Below are 19016 nucleotides of genomic sequence, written 5' to 3' on the forward strand. Positions count from 1 at the left end.
ATTGAGCTTTACACAATGTGCATAAACTCACAGCGATAGCTGAACATGTGCTTCTTATGAACTGCTTTTGTGCAGTTGTTCAGCTACCATTGCTTTATGTTCAACATAAATGGTCTGCACAAGCGCTCTACACGGAGCAGTGATGAGTGCTGGAGTCCTCATTGCAGACTTTTATGTTATTAATTTTATTTTTAGGTGCCCCGGTTTTTAGAGCTTGTTTACGGTTTTCGCATCGACACGGATTATTTTATTTTTCATTTTCGGCTAGTTTAGGGCAAAACTGATTTTAAGAGAATACAAATATAGTTGGCCACTGACTTTTTGGGCCTGCACAAATATTTTGTTCTACCCACTCCAACATCAGCCTGAAATAGTAGAATCAAAGTTTGATGGAAACAAATTTTGGCTGCTGTTACATAATTATTTCATGAAAAACTGTTAACATTTTCATTTGGTGGGTGTTGCATGTCATTCTTTTGTGTGGCCATAAGGCAGTGTACCAGCGTCCCTACAGAACGGAAGTCTAGAAATTCCTTTAAATACATTCAAAATGTTGAGTGATAAAACAGTTTTTAGTATTTTACACCAACTTTTGGTATCCTTTTGGTTATGACTGCAGTAAACTATTCAAATTCTGAGGCTGGCAGGTGTGCTGTGCGAGGCCTTGTTAGAGGACCTCAACATGTGTGGTCAATGGAGGGTCCAACACCAAGTATGTCATATGTATGCAAAAAAAAAAAGAAAGAAGCTTAGAAACCCAGCTTTAGTAGAGGCAGGAGAGCATTGGTCTGTCTGCCGTGAAGTCAACTCAAGCCATCCCACCACATGGCACAAGTGAAGATAGCTCTTGGCTATGCTGGAAGGTTTTCTTAGCAAACGAAGCTCTCTATGTCATTTCAACACAAACACCGCACTTCTACAAATATATGTAAATCTAGATTTTGCACGAGGGTCAGCTCCTAAAGACCATACCAGCTGTAAACTGCGTGCACTCACATGGGTCATCAACTTCGTGCTTTGTTCTTTACCATGCACTATGCTCTGTTTCATACTCAGCATGCAATGCTGTGGGCACTACACCAGATGTGTGGTCGCCAAAATGTATCGCTCCATGCATTTCCTGGTTAAGTGGTTTAGACATGCAGCTCTGAATCACAAGAGCATTTGTTCCACCCTGCCTGGAGATTTTTATTTTTTAAAGGACTCCTCACAAGGCCTCATTGCAAGTTTTGGTCATACACTGGAAGCTGTAAAGCGCCATACAAGAAAAGGTCTACCGAAATAATTTTTTTCAAATCGGTTCATTATGGTGGAAATAGAAGAAATTAACTGTCCTCTTATCATGCCACCAGGAGGCGAGCATCACTTCCAACAAAGAGAGCGCTCTCCTTCTACCTCCAGTGGCATTTCCAAGCAGTGTTCCTTCCCTGTCTTCTTCCATACCGGAGCTGAGAGGCGTATTGTGGTGTAAGCCCCGCCTCCTTCCTTGTGGTGTTTATCCTTCCGCGTTGGATAATAAGTCATGACGAACGACAAAACACGCACTGTGAAGAAGAATGTGTACCTGTGACCGTGGCTCTCTGGCTGGGAATGCACTGCCTGGAGAGTGAAGGAGCAGCGTGTTTGCTTTAAAATTTCTGCCGCTTTTGTAGCTCTCAGCGCCTTAATACTTTGCAGACATGATTGTCAGCGCATCATGTATATGCTACGCTTGCTTGTTAAAAATGGCCAAACATATGAGGGGCCCTTCAATGAACAATTCAAACTTTGCCTAACGTGAAGTTTGTGCAGCATCTTTTAAGCATCATACTACATTTGCGAGATTGCACTTAACACCATGATGCAGGTGCAGCAAGTACAGCTCGGAAGTGAGAACAGCCATTGCTGTAGCTCAACTGTTTGTCCTTTTTTTTAATAAATGTTTTTCCTCCTCCTCACCTGCAACCAGTTGTTTTTTTTATCCGCTTTCATTTCCATTAATTTATCATTTCTTTAATTCAATTAATAAGTACAAGTAATTTCCCCTAGCTGTGCTTACTTGGCGTCTTCGTTTGTTTGTTGGCTTCTTATGATATGACTAATAAGAATTGGGCCCCTCGGATTCCTTTCTTTGAATACACGCAAAGTGCCTCGAGCGGCCAGTCGTGTTGCAATTTTGCGTGCATTTGCGAGCTTCTTTCATGCTCAGAAAAAACACTTATGTAGCATGTACTGAGCAACAGAAAGCTGCATCAGGAATGGGAGAGCCAATGGGAGAGTCCGCTCCGATGACGCCACTTTCAGCCAATGGTAGGCGCCCGTGCGATGGTGTCATACCCGGCGCCTCTCTGCGGTCTTGCCTCGCAGTGGTGCAATGCGCTTCTTTCAAGGAGGAGAAGGAGGAGGGGCGCTCATGCTCCATTGTACGAGTGCCCACCTGCTCCCGGTGGTACGGCTCCGCAGTGGTGGCAAATGCCTTCTTCAAAGGCGAAGGGGGACGATTGAGCTCCATTGTCCGAGGCCCCCTTCTAATCCCGGCGGCGCACGACCTGGGGGCTGCAAACTTGTTTGCACTTGTCTGGTGCTCCTCTGGAATGTGCTTTCCTGCTTCTGCATTCCTCAATTAGCTGTGCTGCGATTCGAAGTGGTTTGGGGAACTCGAAGTAATCGCAGGAAACAGCTCCATATCTAACAGCACTCACTTTCGTTGGCGAGGTGGTGTGTTGGCTATACGAGTATTGTGCAACCACTGCGACTATAGATCTGTATTCGTTCAGTATGAAACCATGCATAACTTGCATAACATAACCATGCATAACAGGCGTCAGGCAGGGAGATACAATCTCTCCAATGCTATTCACAGCGTGTTTACAGGATGTATTCAGAGACCTGGATTGGGAAGAATTGGGGATAAAAGTTAATGGAGAATACCTTAGTAACTTGCAATTCGCTGATGATATTGCCTTGCTTAGTAACTCAGGGGACCAATTGCAATGCATGCTCACTGACCTGGAGAGGCAAAGCAGAAGAGTGGGTCTAAAAATTAATCTGCAGAAAACTAAAGTAATGTTTAACAGTCTCGGAAGAGAACAGCAATTTACAATAGGCAGTGAGGCAGTGGAAGTCGTAAGGGAATACATCTACTTAGGGCAGGTAGTGACGGCGGATCCGGATCATGAGATGGAAATAATCAGAAGAATAAGAATGGGCTGGGGTGCGTTTGGCAGGCATTCTCAGATCATGAACAGCAGGTTGCCATTATCCCTCAAGAGAAAAGTATATAGTAGCTGTGTCTTACCAGTACTCACCTACGGGGCAGAAACGTGGAGGCTTACGAAAAGGGTTCCAGTCAAATTGAGGACGACGCAACGAGCTATGGAAAGAAGAATGATAGGTGTAACGTTAAGGGATAAGAAAAGAGCAGATTGGGTGAGGGAACAAACGCGAGTTAATGACATCTTAGTTGAGATCAAGAAAAAGAAATGGGCAGGACATGTAATGAGGAGGGAAGATAACCGATGGTCGTTAAGGGTTACGGACTGGATCCCAAGGGAAGGGAAGTGTAGCAGGGGGCGGCAGAAAGTTAGGTGGGCGGATGAGATTAAGAAGTTTGCAGGGACGGCATGGCCACAATTAGTACATGACCGGGGTTGCTGGAGAAGTATGGGAGAGGCCTTTGCCCTGCAGTGGGCATAACCAGGCTTATGATGATGATGATAACTTAATCACCAACACCTGTTGACGCATCTCCGATTATGTCCAACAGGCAAGACAGTGTGGCCATTGGTGTGGCTGTGATAAAAATTCACGTATTCAATGTGATTGCATGCATGCCTTCCGGTGGCAAATTGTCCCGATCTTCACACGTTTCTGTGCTTTCCACAAGTGCTGCTTTTGTTGTTCCCTCTGTTTGAGTAGCGTTAATCGTTTTAATCTGTCCGGTTGACCTGGTTGAACCTTCTATGAATAGAGATCGCACGGCTGGGTCAAGGTGAATGACACGCCATTGTGCGACATTTCACTGCCTTTGGGATCGGCCGATGTTTTAACATAACGGGTTGTAACATTTCGTCGGAGTTCAATTAATTGTCATGGCATTGCCATCTTCCTGCAGTAACCTTGCACTGCCATCACACAACCAAACGCTCGCCTTACATGGACACACTGCACCACCTGGATACAGTTTGCACAGTCCCAAATGGTGATGTAGCCAGCTGCCTGCAAAATGCTTTACCCCTAACTACCTGCCCCTCAAGTCAAATATCTGCCATGCAAGTGGTATATGATTTCTTGAAAGATGAGCAATATTCAACCTGTGTATGGGTGCGACTACCTGCAGGAAGTGTTGGCAGTTGGTGGCCAGTTGCATGAGGCTGAATCACGACACCAAGTGGTAGCAGGCCAGCCCCACCAAGTGCTACTGCAACACATTCTCATGCAGCTGCAGTCTAATTCTACTTGCATAGAAACAAACCACACAGCATGGCGAGTCTATCCAAATTTTTTTTTTTTTTTTTAATGAGCACAGGAAAATTTGTGGCACTATGTGTCTCGATGAAGGTGACTGTCTTTTGGAGCACTGAATGAGCAAGGAGCCGGAGCACAGCATGACAGGTCGCCAGTGACCCGAGAACCACAGCTTGCGAACTTGGCCTTGTGTGTAGCACACTGAATGTGTCAAGAGATGGAAGAGATGTCGGCACCGGAACCAGCCGCTGCAGAACCAGCAAGGGTGAGGAGGTTTCGAGGTGCGTACCGCACCAGATGAAGCGCAGACGTGGATGTGGGGAAACTTGCCAGGTGCTCCGGCGACATGTGGCCATTGGGATCTGCATCACTACAAAAGGTAGTGATGGCACCAGTCAGCATTTACAATAAGCAGAGTGCACGAGTGTGTGTGTGCAAAGGGCATTTGGATGATGAATCTTGGTATAAAGCCCAAGATTACGGATAGGATGAGATGACACATGGCTGACTATGATGTGTTTCATACATAGCAGGCAGCGCTGCGGTAGGTACGCAAGAGGTGCGATAATAAAACTCTACGAGTGTGGCAGTGCAGTTGTTCATTTGCGACACTTTCTATGGAATACCTCCTGCATATAGTGAAACTATACAACTTGTACACGGAAGGTTACATCAAATAACATATTGTTTGTGCACCTTTGTGCCTTAAGTTTGCAAGGCACATGTTTTGGTGGCAAGTGCAAGCATTGCAATGGGGCCGTTGCTTGCAGAAGCGAGTTACTTCACTCATTTGGTGATCTAAATAGGCTTAGAGCTATGATGCTTTCCATGTAATAAATACATCATATTTTGGGACCTAACAGTAGGATACTTACTATTAAACTGAATTACTTGACGCATGTCTTTCTTCCATATATGATGCACTATTTTTTGGTTGCAAATGCTAGCAATGAGAGAAGCCTTAATATCTTTGCCTGCTATGTATGAAATGAAGTGTAGCAACTGGAAACTTTACAAAGATCTTAGTTGAAAGATATGAGTGTTGAAGCTTCTAGTCAGTGACATGTTATCTTGTTTTCTGCCAGTCCATAATCTTGGGCCGTATGTTATGGCAATCATATGTCAACTGGTTCAGGCGGAACAGTTGCTGACATGATAAATTTCTGGGTGAGTGAGCATGCCGATGTGTCCTTGAACATAGAAAACAGTAATCCACACACTTACGTAGTGGTAATGAAGAAATCCATATGTTATCATTGAAGTGGCACCGTTCTGTGCGACAGAGAATGTTTCAGCTAACCCATTCACACTACCCTTATCATAATTGATAAAAGTAGTACCAGTGATAAAATCTTGCGATGCAGCATTCAACCAAAGCACACGGAACTACTCTTGTCGTAACTATTAGCGATTACACTGTAAAACGATTGAGCAGCAACATAATATTCACACATGCACCTTTGGTTCTCTTTCTGTTCAAAAGAAGAAGAAGCACAACAAAAGAAGTTTATAATGATTTCTAATTGAGCACAGCCTTACAATATGTTGCACTGTTCCTGTTTGTGTCTCCAGTATTGTTCAGATAGTGTAACTGTACTGCAAGTACTTTCGAAAATTCACTTATGTTTTGTCACTACCTCTCTATCAATATGTACTGGAGAACCATGTAGACAAGGTGCAGTGCACAACAGCTAAGTTATTTTATTTAGTATCTGTTGTCTTGTTTCCTAGTGGTAAATGTTTGATGTATTATTCTTCTGAATGGCATTCACAGCTTGTAGTACTAAGTCCGAATGCACCAGTAGATATCATAGAAGGCATCATAAAAGCACAAACACGATGAAAGATAAAAGATGCAATTGAACTTCAGCTATTTTTGTTTCAAATAGGGATGTTTGAATAGCGAGATTTTCTAAATAAGTTGAATGTAGGTATTTTCTCATTTCTAAACAAAGTGAAATATCAAGTTTGCAGGGGTTCCATTTCTAAAATGTGAGGCTTATATACATTATTTGACACAGCTATGTAATGCTGTTTGCCACTGGACATACAGGTCAACTAAAGAGCTTGTAAATGAGAACACTGCTTTGTTTTGAGTAAATTTTTGTTTTTCCAAATGAGAGCAAGTTGTATGACTGTATGAAAAAATGAGGTGCATGGTACTGTAAAGGACTTTTCTTAATTTGGTCGCAGCAAATGGGTGTGTGTTAAAATTGAGGGCGGAGTTTTTTTTTTCCCCTTTTGTTTAGTCATGGAAAACAGATGCATGTTACAATCAAGGGCGCGTTAGAGTCGAGTAAATACGGTCTTCAGAAATTTCAAATAGCGAATTCTTGCAACAAATACCAACTAAATAGTTTCTGCTACTCCATCTGTATGTGAAATTTCAAATTTTTTCGAACCCCTAGTTCCAACCTACTGATAGCGTTGTCACAAAGTGCTTGAAAATAAGTACAGTTAAATCTCATTATAACGTAGCTACACTAGACACAAATATCCCTTTGTTATATCTGCTATGTTATGCACAGATATTGGCAAGAAACAAGAGATTTACATCAATATATCCGATAATTCATTATAACCACGTTCATTACATAGAAGTTTGACGGTATAACGCAAATGGAGCAAGAGACAAGCACATGTTACGTTTGGCAAGCACACTTCCTGCAGTACTTTTGTGCTCTAAATGCTTTGTTGACACAACATTAATTGCCATCTTTGCATTCCTCGATCTCGCACACACAGAACCATTTGTGCAAAAGGAGCAACCTTTTGAATTGTTTAAAGTTCAAAAAGAATAAACTAAAAGCCAGTTATTTCATAAAACCACACTGAAACATGCTCCACACTTTATGCACCTCGCAATTCTTATTGTTTCTTTTTTACATGCCCTTGCCACTAGCAGCACTGTCTGCTAAAGCACCACTGCTGCCATATGATCACCACACGGTACCGAATACCACAATTCTGTGCCAACATCTCACCGTTCACTACTATGGCAGCCAAAGTACAGGAGTTTTCATGGAATAAGATGTGTGCACCAGTGGCTATCAAATAATGCAGCACTCCATGCTGTGACCAGTGTACTAGACAGAAGAGGTGAAAGAAGATAAAGTGTGAGCGGTGGTGCGCGGGATGTGGCACATGAGGAGAGTGCATGATGCGATGCGATGCGATTTAGACGGATCTGAAGGAGCACGGCCAGCAACAATCTTTGAATGATGTGTCCCAGTGGTGACTAGGACCAGCTAACACACGAGAAGCTACTGGTCCGCTCGGGCACCTGCCTCGTGAACTCGACAGAGCAAGTGCCTGCAGTTCCTCCAGAGAGCTGCTGATGCGACCGAGCAACACTAAGGTTTATGTGGTCGCCAGCAGTGCTGCAGGCACAATTCGCTGATTGCGGAAGTTCATTGGCCCAGGAGTCCAGCATAATTGTGCTGGCAGCACTGCTGGCAGCCATGCGAACCATAGCACCGCTCGGTCTCATCAGCAGCTCTCAGGAGGAACTGCAGGCACAAATACCAGGGTGGACTGTCAGCCACCTAGGGTTATCCCTTGGCACACCCAAGTCCTTGAGGCATGCGTCCGAGTGGACCAGAAGCTGCTTGTGCGTTGGCTGGTCCTGCTGTGTCCCATGCACAGGTGCCTAAGCGGACCAGTAGCTGACTTTGTCCCCACCGGATCACGTCATTCTGGATCGGTGCTGTTCGCACCCGTCCTTTGGACTCATCCAAAATGCACCACAGCATGTGCTCTCCTCGTGTGCAATGCCCTGCTCACCACCACCCACACTTTATCTTCTTTCACTCCGTCTTTCCAGTACATAGTCACAATGCTACATCTAGATACACGACAAACCATCAATTTTGTCTTTTAGACCTAATCTGCACTAACTGAACGGCTACTACAACTGCCATGGATGAACAGTCACTTTGGCGCATAGGTCAGCATACTCGGTCATGAGTGCACCAATTCGTACTCACTCCACACTGATTTGACAGATATGGGGTAGAGTGTGAGTGGTGAATTCGACGTGCCTTAATGGGTACAGGTGCCAGTGACTTTGCGTGGACGTGACTATGAAGAGAAGTCAGTGCTGCTTACGTGAATGCCAATAATTAGTAACAGTGAGTGAATGTGAGTATGAGCATTTTTGTGTGCTGCTAAGTGTGAATGAATGCGAGCTGAGTATGTGTGGGCACAAGTAGGAGTGCAAGTTAGTTCCAACGAGAGTGAGTAGACACGAGTGTGAACGAGTGCCCATTTATTGTACTGGACTGTACTCTGACCCTACTGACACTTTGTGTAGTACATACACACCTTGGTGAAGAACCAACACTGCCTCGAAGGTCCCAGAGGTGAACAAGTGGCTCAGCGCCACCGGAGGCAAGCACCGAGCCATCACGACTGAATGAGATGCTGTAGACTGTGTCTGTATGCCCTCGTAGCTCCTTGAGCAAGGTAGAGCTCCCCAGGTCCCATACTTTGATCCTGCGGTCCTCACCTGCATTTGGCACAGTTAGTAATGTCTGTCAGACCACAATTCCGTCGGCAGCCAACTGACTCTTGTCTACTGAAAATGTATGTGTTCAACTCTCCGATGCACAAATATTTATTTTATGATGTATAGTTTTAGCTCCAAGCATCCAAATACAACTTGACGGCAGCTAGCAACAGATTCACACACACACTTCTATTTTGTCATGTGCCCCCTACAGTTTGTACTTTTCGTTTTGAAAGAAAAGAATGCCCACTCTGTGTTTTCTGCTCTACATTTTCACACTTCTAATGGACACTTCTTCAAGGACTTAAATATTTAAGTTTAGAGCTAATGGTAGGAGGATGAACAGCATCATCACAAAGAATAGCCAGCAAGTAAATCCCCTAATACTTCTGAACGGTGGGAAACTGGTGTGAGACTCGCTTATAAAGCTTTATAAAGATTGGCATGCGTCTGTGAATTGTTTTTTTTTTTTTCATTGTTGTTGTTGCCAATGCTGTACACAACACAGAAAGAGGCAACACACAAAAAGAGGACACAACACACATCGTTGATATACTGTATTTACTTGATTTCAACGCGTCCTTGAGTGGAATGTGCACCAGAGTTTTTATGGCCAGAAATAGAAAATGCTACGCCCTTGAATGTACCTGCACCCCGATTTCCATACTCTAAAAAAAATTCCTTAATGCACTACCCTTGATTGTTCTCGCACCAGATTTTCATTGTGAGAGAAACACAGCCGCCAACCTGCGCTCGGCAGGGCAAGCCACGAACAAGTCAACAGTAGATCCTTTGCTGGCCTGTCAGAGGCATCATATATGCACTTCTTTCACATAGACTCAATCATAAACTTTTTTTCATACCAATATCAGTGCGTATACCTGTAATGAATATCAGGTATAGCACAGGCACACAGAATGAGACTTCATTATAAGATTTGACTGCACATGGACTGAACATACTTTCGTTGCAGTCAGTGTCACGCATACATCTTATTGCACTGCGCAGTAAAAACACTGTTATAATGGCCAAAATATGTGCTGTGGAGTATTCATTTTTAATCCACAACCAACATGGAATGCTCTTCTTCAGAGATGACAGAGCAGTCACTGTGGAGCACAGTGTGGTTGCATCGACACCAAGCAAAAAAAATTTAATTGTGGGGTTTTACATGCCAAAACCACAATCCGATTATGAGGCATGCCGTAGGGGGGGATTCTGGAAATTTGGACCACCTGGTGTTCTTTAACGTGCACCTAAATTTAAGTACCATGGGTGTTTCCGCATTTCGCCCCCATCGAAATGCAGCCACAGAGGCCGGGATTCGATCCCACGACCTCGTGCTTAGCAACGCAGCACCAGAGTCACTAAGCAACCACGGCGGGTCGACACCAAGCAATGCTGCGCAGAAAACGCATCGGAAATATGTTCTGTGTGGTTGCAGCTTAATTGTTTAACAACATTTTATTAAACTTCAGATTACTCAAACAGAAAAATTAAGGTCTCTCGGAGCTTGAATTAACAAGAGTCAATGCCAACAGTTTTTACGAGCGACATAAACTGAATGTGATTCACTGATGAGGGCAGTATCATGCCGGCACCAGCAGCCCATCCTCACCAGCTGAGGCGAGCAGCTGCCCGTCGGGTGAGAAGGCGAGAGCAAAGATGGTGCCCCGGTGAGCGGGTAAGCTGCGCACCACTCGGCCATCCTGCACCGACCAGAGCCGCAGGCACCGGTCGCTTGAACCTGTTGCCACGTAGTTGCTATTGGGATGGAACTTCACGCACTGTACAGGAAATCGGAAGAAGCACACAGGCACTGAACACTCAAGTGAATCTCTATGTTGCAGGTCGGCTAGGTGGTTTTGGATGATGGTAAACACCTTACACTATGTAAAATAGGAAGGACAAGTTAGACAAAGCAAACACAAGTGCACTGAACTTTCACTTACATTTATTTTCTCAAGTCCATGACATCTATAGAGCAAATCAGACGCACAAAAATAACAACAAGCTGTACAGAGAAAAACAGCTTTGTAATCGCACACATGCAGGCACTGCATAACCACAACTGCACATTACCACATTAAAGAGGCAGTAAAGTCAAGCTAAATTAATGGATTAGGCTGCTGTAATGACGAATTCGTTATGCAAAAAAGAGGTGAGGCATGCAGACAGGACACAAGAGTAGAGACTCTAATCTTTCTAATCTTTCCCTACATTGCCAAGATTGTAACTGCATGCCAGAGTTAGATGAATGCGCGATATTGTACAGGCATAAAAATGAAGATACGTGACTTATGGTAGAGGTATGGCATATCTATAATGGCGGAAGTGCGTGCGTGAGTCAGCCTTCGATTACTTTACATAAGGAAGAAATTAAGTGCCTTAACAGTTATCTCTTGCATAGACCGGCACATGTACCTGACTGACAAGTGGTGATACCATCCCTGAGCTCGCGCAGATGAGTTTTGTGTCTTTTCTTTTTTCGCTTCAGTGCTCCCGTCAGTTGATAGTCGGCGTTTGTGTTGTCCACTTCTCTACTCTTGTGTCCTGTCTGCACGCCTCACCTCTTTTTTCCATTATGAATCCTTACCAACTAGGTCAGCTTTCTGTCATTCTAAGATGAATTCGTCATTCATAGCGAGAACAAAGCTTGTGCACGTGCGAAAATCATGAAAATCAAAAATTCGTAGTGGCACCACCAATTTTGGACTATGGTACCGCTTGCGTGACTCAGCGCTGGCTGATTCACGAAGCAGCAAAGAGGAAAGCCAAGTGGGGGATTACATCAACATATCTGTTTTGGCGGGCGGGATTCAAATCGAGGAGCAGCAGAGCGACCTTCAGCAGCAATTTTTTACACAACAAAGTCATATACAGTCGCCGACTGATAATTCAAACTCTACAGAAACTGTCAAAAAGTATGAATAATCGAGAAGCCGAAATATGTGACTTGCCAGAAAATAAACGACTTTATCACAAGTGGCCAAAAAGCTTGTGAACACACTGCTGCATGCACATACACTTGCCTGCAACCGAGTCGGCTCATATTTCGACCACTGTCTTGCTGGCGATGAAGATGTTTAAAAGTTCAGTCAATGCATGCATCAAATCTCCATCCCTTGGTAACATAACAAAAGTCAACTGCACTGCAATAGCTGAATGATTGCAGGTTACTTTGAAATGGTCATTGTTTGTTGAATGCCACCCTCCTTGGCGCGAACATCGTGGGTGAAGTTGGCGCTACTTGAAGCTGCTCGATGATACTGACCGACGAAAATTCAAGAGTAATCAAGGAAGTCGCCCTTAGGACTAAGGCACTATTCAAAACGTAAACAAACAAATGCTGCATGCGCAGCACCCGCATGACGAATTGCAGATTGTAGAGGATGCAGCCTTTAAAATTTGGCAGCTTGGCTTGGCTTTTTCCGTGCTTTGGATGCAGTCGGCGACTACTGGATTGACTAGACTTCGCAAGTTTTGCTTTCGAGAAGGTGCCGGCAACATATGAAAGCAAAAATATTGCTTTTTTTTACTTGACTCGGTGGCCAAATTAGCATGCGGTTATGCAGGCAGAGTCCGAATGATCAAACAGCAAGCTGAAAGTTGTTGAAATAATTAAGCTTGTCCAAATTTTTGATTGGTGACTGTATTGGCACACAAAGAAGACGACAGACTTCTAGACAAATAATGATTCAATTTAACTTGGCTTATTATTTTCCTTTAGTGTCTCTTTAAACAGATACATCTAAAAATTTCAAATGTTTTCATAGCCTAGGTATGGCTATGACCAGCTAGTCATAGACCTATGCAAGCTATAGATCTACACATAGAACTATGCAAACTTATGTAACCTGGAATAATAGTGAAATCCTTACGTCAACGTCCATGTTGTGGCCAGCTAGTATCCTGAGTGGATACGTCCTTTCAAGCGTCCAAATCTTTGCTGTGCTGTCTTTTGATGCCGTGGCAAAGTATAACCCCAGGGGCCTGCATGCATCACACAGCTACAATGAAATGCTGAAGCACCACACAAAATATAAATACTCATACACAAGCTGCAGCCTAAACAAACAAACATGTCGCAGATGCTCCACAACATATAAACAGGCAGATTCTATACCACATGGAAAAAGTTTCCTTAATTAACCTAGCGTGTCTGAGATACCCGTGATTGAAACTAGCACAAAAAATCACAATCATGAGAAAAGAAACGACGACAATCCCAAAGCCACAAGGTGCTTTTATAATGCTCGTGGATAATGTCTTAAAAGGACTCCACTGACCATTTTATTCTTTTAACTTAATTGCTGTGAACAACAATTATGAGTCTTCAGCTCCTGGATGCATAAACAAAAATCCATGTGACTTATAGAATAACCGCCTGGTATTCCAGGAAAGCTTCCAAGAGGGCTCCAGCGCCAAAAGGAAGAATTTCTGGAAAATCCTGGACAACGCTATGTCTCCCCTACAATTTGAAGAACCATGCAGCTTGCATGTACAGTTGAACCCAGATCTATCGAACTCTCAAAAGAACGCCTATAAGTTCGATATAGAGCATATTTAGATATAAGCCTGCTAAAGATTTGGATGTCATAAAAGCACATACCATTTATAAAATCGCTTTATTGATGAAACTAGCTTAGTTTCCCATGAAATAGTCTGGTATTTCTTCTGCTTGGGCAATTTCACTGCCTGCGACGCACGCACTTCTCAACATTGTCTAAAGAGTCATAGCAGCTGAGGCCGCAACCTTCCGCATTCTCGCAGAAGCACTGGACTAGTGCGAGTGCACCAATAACCTCGGAGGATATGGGCAAAGAATCGTCATTGCTTTCCTCATTGTGCCCACTTTCACTTGTGCTCTGTATGATGTCAGCAATGTAGTCTCTGTTTTCGAGCTCTCCCATGGTCGCGACACCATCATCTGCACTCACAAACTCATCAACCACTGATTCGTCAACAGCTTCCGGAAATTCTGGCAGTTCGCTCCAAACTTCGGCAACACCGGCAACGGCTTCGTCGCATTCATCAGAATTTACAGTCATCACCGAGCACGCGGAGGCCGGCATGTCTGAAGCAATTTCGGATGAACCACTTGAACACAGCCATGGGTACACCTCGGGTGCCGTGGGCACCGGGTCGTGAGTTTGGCCGCTTTAGCCCTAATCTCCCCCTTATTCTTCAAGATTGTGCTGAGAGTGCTCCTCGGAATCTTGCACGCTGCAGGGACATCTGACTTCTCACCGCGTTCGATCCGATTTATGATTTCGAGCTTCACAACGAAAGGCAAATTCTGCCGCTTCATCACGGCAACACTGCGGGAGAAGGCCCACAAGGTGCAAACACAATGAACCAGAAAAACAGCGAGAGAACTCGCACTTTCGCCATCTTGCACGACGAGGGCACAAGAGCCTCTGACTGGCTGTCTGAGCAAGCGCTGCAGGTGGGCCAGGATCATTTTTTGCAGGGGAGCGTCAACGGCTCGCCCGAGGTAGCGCAGTCACGGTAGGGAGAGCGGTTGGATGGAGCCGCGCCGCTGGGTTTCTCTGCCACCACGAGGGAAAGCCAACTTCTGGAGGCATTTTGCACCGCTTGACGTTCTATATATCGGGAGTCGCTGCTATTTTTCTTCGATGTAAGCATAATTTTTCATATATATACTCATTGTAACTATACCGTGTTCAGAAATTGTTCAATATATAGAATAATTCGGTGTAAACGAGTTTGATATAGTTGGGTTTGACTGTACAGCCACAGATGCATGACATCCACAGTGCCATTCATTTGCAAGCAGGACATGCACAACATGCCTAGTTAGCTAGCTATCCACAAGTTCCTTTATGGAGTGCACCTTTCTACCCTTCTTTCTCTTGCTCTCTCTTTTTGTTTTCTCTGCACAAACCTGCAAATATTGCAGAAAGGATGCGTAGCATAATGCAAATGCTGGCAGAGTGAAAAAAAAGAGTGCGCTGCAGTGTATAAGCACCAAAGTCGCAGGAACCATGTCTCGATCAGTGCTGTGGTATGGGTATCAGACAAGCCTGACAGATAACCATAAGTATTTATCAGTGCCCAATGCAATTTATTACCTGTTTTCTTGTGTAAAGCAGCCATGGCCTAGCGATTAGAATTCTTGACTTCAAATTTCAGGGTTGCTGGTTTAAGCATAGATTTGATATATTTCTTCGACACAACGTCATGCCGTGCATGAACCAAATCATGTCAAACGAACGAACATCATCAGCCCTGTTCCCAGTTCATAGTCACTGTTCGCAGTAAAGAAGAAAATGCAGAAGTGATATATTTTGTTCCTTTACGTTACGAGAGAAAAATAGCAGGACAAATTTGATTAGAAATACATTTGGCATAATATAGCAGTGCCGCCACAATACAGTTTAAAAAATTCGCAGCCACAGGCATTAGAAACAATTTCCAACAAACTTCTGCAAGATGGGCAGTTTCCCCCTCAAAAGCAGTTTTTATATTAAGCCCACATGGCCACAATGAAGTTGGCAGGTTGGCAGCTATGTACACCCGGCCGCAAAATTTTATGGACCACAGAAACTGAGAAAACGCTTAACTCCTTCCTTACCATGCCTATTCAAATTGATGTTTCAGATCACCAATTTTGACAAGTTGGAGCCATTTCTTCTCCACTTAAGGCCATCCAGTAGTTATTACAAGCACTGCACTTTCAGAATCAGTAGAAATTTTCGCACCCCATCGATGATATGATTTTTGACGGACCTTTTTTGCAAACCAATGTACGTATGTTGTAGCGAAAAGAGCCATGACTGTCACCTCCTGCTGCGCTCAAGGAGAAAGCATGCCACTCACGATTATGTTGCACTACCATCAAAATTTTGTAATCAAATGACTCCCATCGAGACAAGAATTAAATTATATCGCCAACTTTGCCATCCAACAGTGCTAAGCAGGGATAATTAACCAAAATTACGCCAGCTGTTCATTAGTGAGCTTTGGTTTGGAGCCCGAGATGTTTTTTCCACCAAAGTGTACTTCTGAAGGTCCACCGCAGGTCCAACATGTGGACCTGGCATTTTCAACCAGTTTCCAAGAGTTTAGGTTTCACTTCGTAAAATCCCGGCAAGGGGCGCTGCCAGTGTCACTGCGCAGTTATTGAAAGCCACTGCCATGGCATCATCCTATGCGGCTGCGTCACGAGAAAAGCATTGTGCTCAAAACTATGCTTCAATTTAGTGATGAGGGCTCGAGTTATTACTCCGAAGATGACAGCAAAGCAGATTCAAGCTCCGATGGCGACAGTGTTTCGAGTCAGCACGAGACATCCGCAGCTGTTCACTGGTGAGTTTCCTCTACGGCCTTGAGCCGTCTCCTTCCTTGTGCACGCTTATCCGCCAGTTTTTTGCACAACCTGAGAGCTCTACTGATTATCTTCAGGTGCATACTTCATACTGAAAAAGTTTGTGTGGATGCACGAGGACAATGCTGAGAAAAGACAGGGACGGGTGTTCGTCCCTGTCTTTTCTCACCATTGTCCTCGTGTCTCCGTGCAAACTTTTTCAGTATGCATTTCAAGCAACTAGCCCAACTATGTGCTCTCCTAAGTGCATACTTCACTTGGTTATGATGTACTGCAATTGGCAGCAAAGAAACTTCCGTCCCTGTCTTTTCTCGGCCTTGTCCTCGTGTCTCCGCACAAACTTTTTCAGTATGCATTTCAAGCAACTAGCCCAATTATAAGCTCTCTTAAGTGCATACTTCACTTGGTTATGATGTACTGCCATTGGCAGCAAAGAAACGTCCATTCAAACCAAGAAGTCCGCCCATAGCACACCTCGGCCCAGCACTACGGATCAGCGCAAGACAGTTTATAACAGCATGGGATTTCTTTCTACTCTTCTCTGCAGAGGTGATAAAGGCAATCTGCAAAAATGCAAACAGATATGCTTGGATGCATAATCTTGTAGTTGCCCAGCTACGCTGAGAGCGATCTGTCCTGGAAAAGGAGCATGACTCTACACAAACTGGTGAAGTATGTTCCTTGGACTTTCCATTGGACCATCTACAGAAGATGCCGAAAAGGCAGAACTGCAAAATGTGTTACGAGGATTGCAAAGCTGAACAAAAACCAGACGTTTTGTGGGAAAAGTGCGGAGTTCACCTATGCTTCACAAAATCAAGGAACTGCTTCACTGCACGTCATGAGTGACGAACTGGTCTCAGTTTCCTTTTTGTATCCATAGAACGGCAGTGTAATGAGCATTTATTTTTTCTGAGACTATTCCTGTGTTAATTATTTTTGAAATGTATATTCTGAATTTCCTTTGATATTAATGTTTTTGTAGATATCATGTTTCTTTATTGTTGTCTTTATCAACTGGCAGTGAAAAATGGCGCTTTCTAGAATTTTCATGTTGTACCGAATAAATTTTTTTATTTGGCAACGTGTGTTCTTGGAAAGAGAATTTCATTATGCACAATATGCTATGCTGCAATGTGTGCTGAGATATTATTTGTGGCGGTAAATAATTTCTTTTCCGAGATATACAAAATAAACAACCCGTTTTTCGTGCGGTAACGAAAGAGTTAATATATCAGCAGCCTCACAACAGCGCCTGGTGTTTGCATTTCCAGTCGCTGCTAGATTATGTGAACAACATAGTGATGCACTGTTTTACTGGCTACTTTTACAGGCTGCTCGAAAATTCAATGTTTTACGGGATTCTGTGGTCTGTAAAATTTTGTGGCCAGGTGTACTAACAGCGCCCTTCACTGTGAGCAATTCGAATCAAGGTAAATGAAGCTCCAAACCCTTTAAACACTGGAAAAAACACTGGCCGGCATCACAGTGTCTTAAATAATTTGCTATAATACTTGTTTCTACAAACTCGTTTTGGTACCAAGGAGGCTGGTGTGTCACAACATCAGGATACACTGGCTTACCCTGCCCTGTTCCTGCTATCACAATGGCTGCCATATGAGTATAGCCAGAAGAAAAATGCACAACAATCTTGTTCTTTCTTTCTTATAAGTAAAGTATCATGCCTAGCCTTACTGCGATGCAGCATGAGCAAATTTTGCTCTGTGTCATGACGTCGCAATACTGTCGAAATACAGTACCAGGTCTGGCATTTTAAGACCAACCTTAACATCAAATTAAGATATCTTAGAAGTGTTTGCCAACATTCATACTGGCTAAGCCTCATCCTTTCAAGTGTGGGAAGCATGTGCTAGAGTTTCTACAACTTTGAAAATATGGGCCAGAGCTACTTTATTTCACAAGACCCTGCAACCCCACACTCAATGGCACCACGCCTCAGTTGCAGCCAAGACAGCACAAGTGCTAAATTTACGCATTTCTATAGTGCCAACAGAGAACAGATCAACAAAGCGAGCATGAAATGATCTAGCATTGCTTTGCAGAATCAAATTAAACACAGTGTGAAATAAGCACAAGGAGAAGCCACAAAAGAGCTGTAACATTCAAATGGTTCGGCTCCATGTTTCAAGAGCACTTGCTCCTGGTCCAAAATGTTTCAAAAAAAAAAAAAAAACAGCAGCATCAGTAACTGAGCAAGTGAAAAGCTCTGGGACAGGTGAAGCAAAATTTCAAATCCAGAAGGAAAGACCTGCCATACCCAATGTCAATGTCCCAGACAGGATATGAATGACCTCGGTAAATGGCAACATTGCTGTGCGTTTTTAAGCTCCATGCTCGCACTGCAAAAGAAGAAATAAAAACTATATGAAAAAAGAAACTTTGCAAATACTGCCTTTTGTGTCTACCAGTATGCTAAGTGTATTGTATCAATAAATTTATTTCTTATACAGGGTGTCCCAGCTAACTTTAGCCAGAGTTTAAAGATATGCGAGTGCCATGTAACTGGACAGAACCAAGGTAATGTTGTTTGCCGTCGCTTGAAGATACTCAGATGATTTTTTAAATTCTACCTAATTACATAATTAGTCCTAATTAATTGATCAACTTCTCAAGTATTATAATTATGTGAAAAGTGTCAATGAGAAAATTGTAGAAAAACTCCCAATAAAGCTTTCTGTTGCTCAATACGTG

At 43.6% G+C, this 19016-nt stretch overlaps 1 protein-coding gene across 1 annotated transcript in view; it reads right to left on the reverse strand.

Moving 5' to 3' along the window:
- Positions 1–4464: 4464 nt before the first annotated feature.
- LOC135898737 (TAF5-like RNA polymerase II p300/CBP-associated factor-associated factor 65 kDa subunit 5L) overlaps positions 4465–19016 on the reverse strand; it is a 31070-nt gene continuing 16518 nt past the window's right edge. The window contains exons 10-14 of the mRNA XM_065427864.1: positions 18583–18664; positions 12835–12946; positions 10572–10740; positions 8770–8953; positions 4465–4816 (exon numbers count right to left, since the gene is read on the reverse strand). Of these exons, the coding sequence (XP_065283936.1) occupies positions 4657–4816; positions 8770–8953; positions 10572–10740; positions 12835–12946; positions 18583–18664 (707 nt within the window). The 3' untranslated portion in view covers positions 4465–4656. The remainder of the gene's footprint in view (positions 4817–8769; positions 8954–10571; positions 10741–12834; positions 12947–18582; positions 18665–19016) is intronic.

The sequence above is a fragment of the Dermacentor albipictus genome, chromosome 3 (assembly GCF_038994185.2).
Source record: "Dermacentor albipictus isolate Rhodes 1998 colony chromosome 3, USDA_Dalb.pri_finalv2, whole genome shotgun sequence".
Taxonomy (NCBI): Eukaryota; Metazoa; Arthropoda; class Arachnida; order Ixodida; family Ixodidae; genus Dermacentor; species Dermacentor albipictus.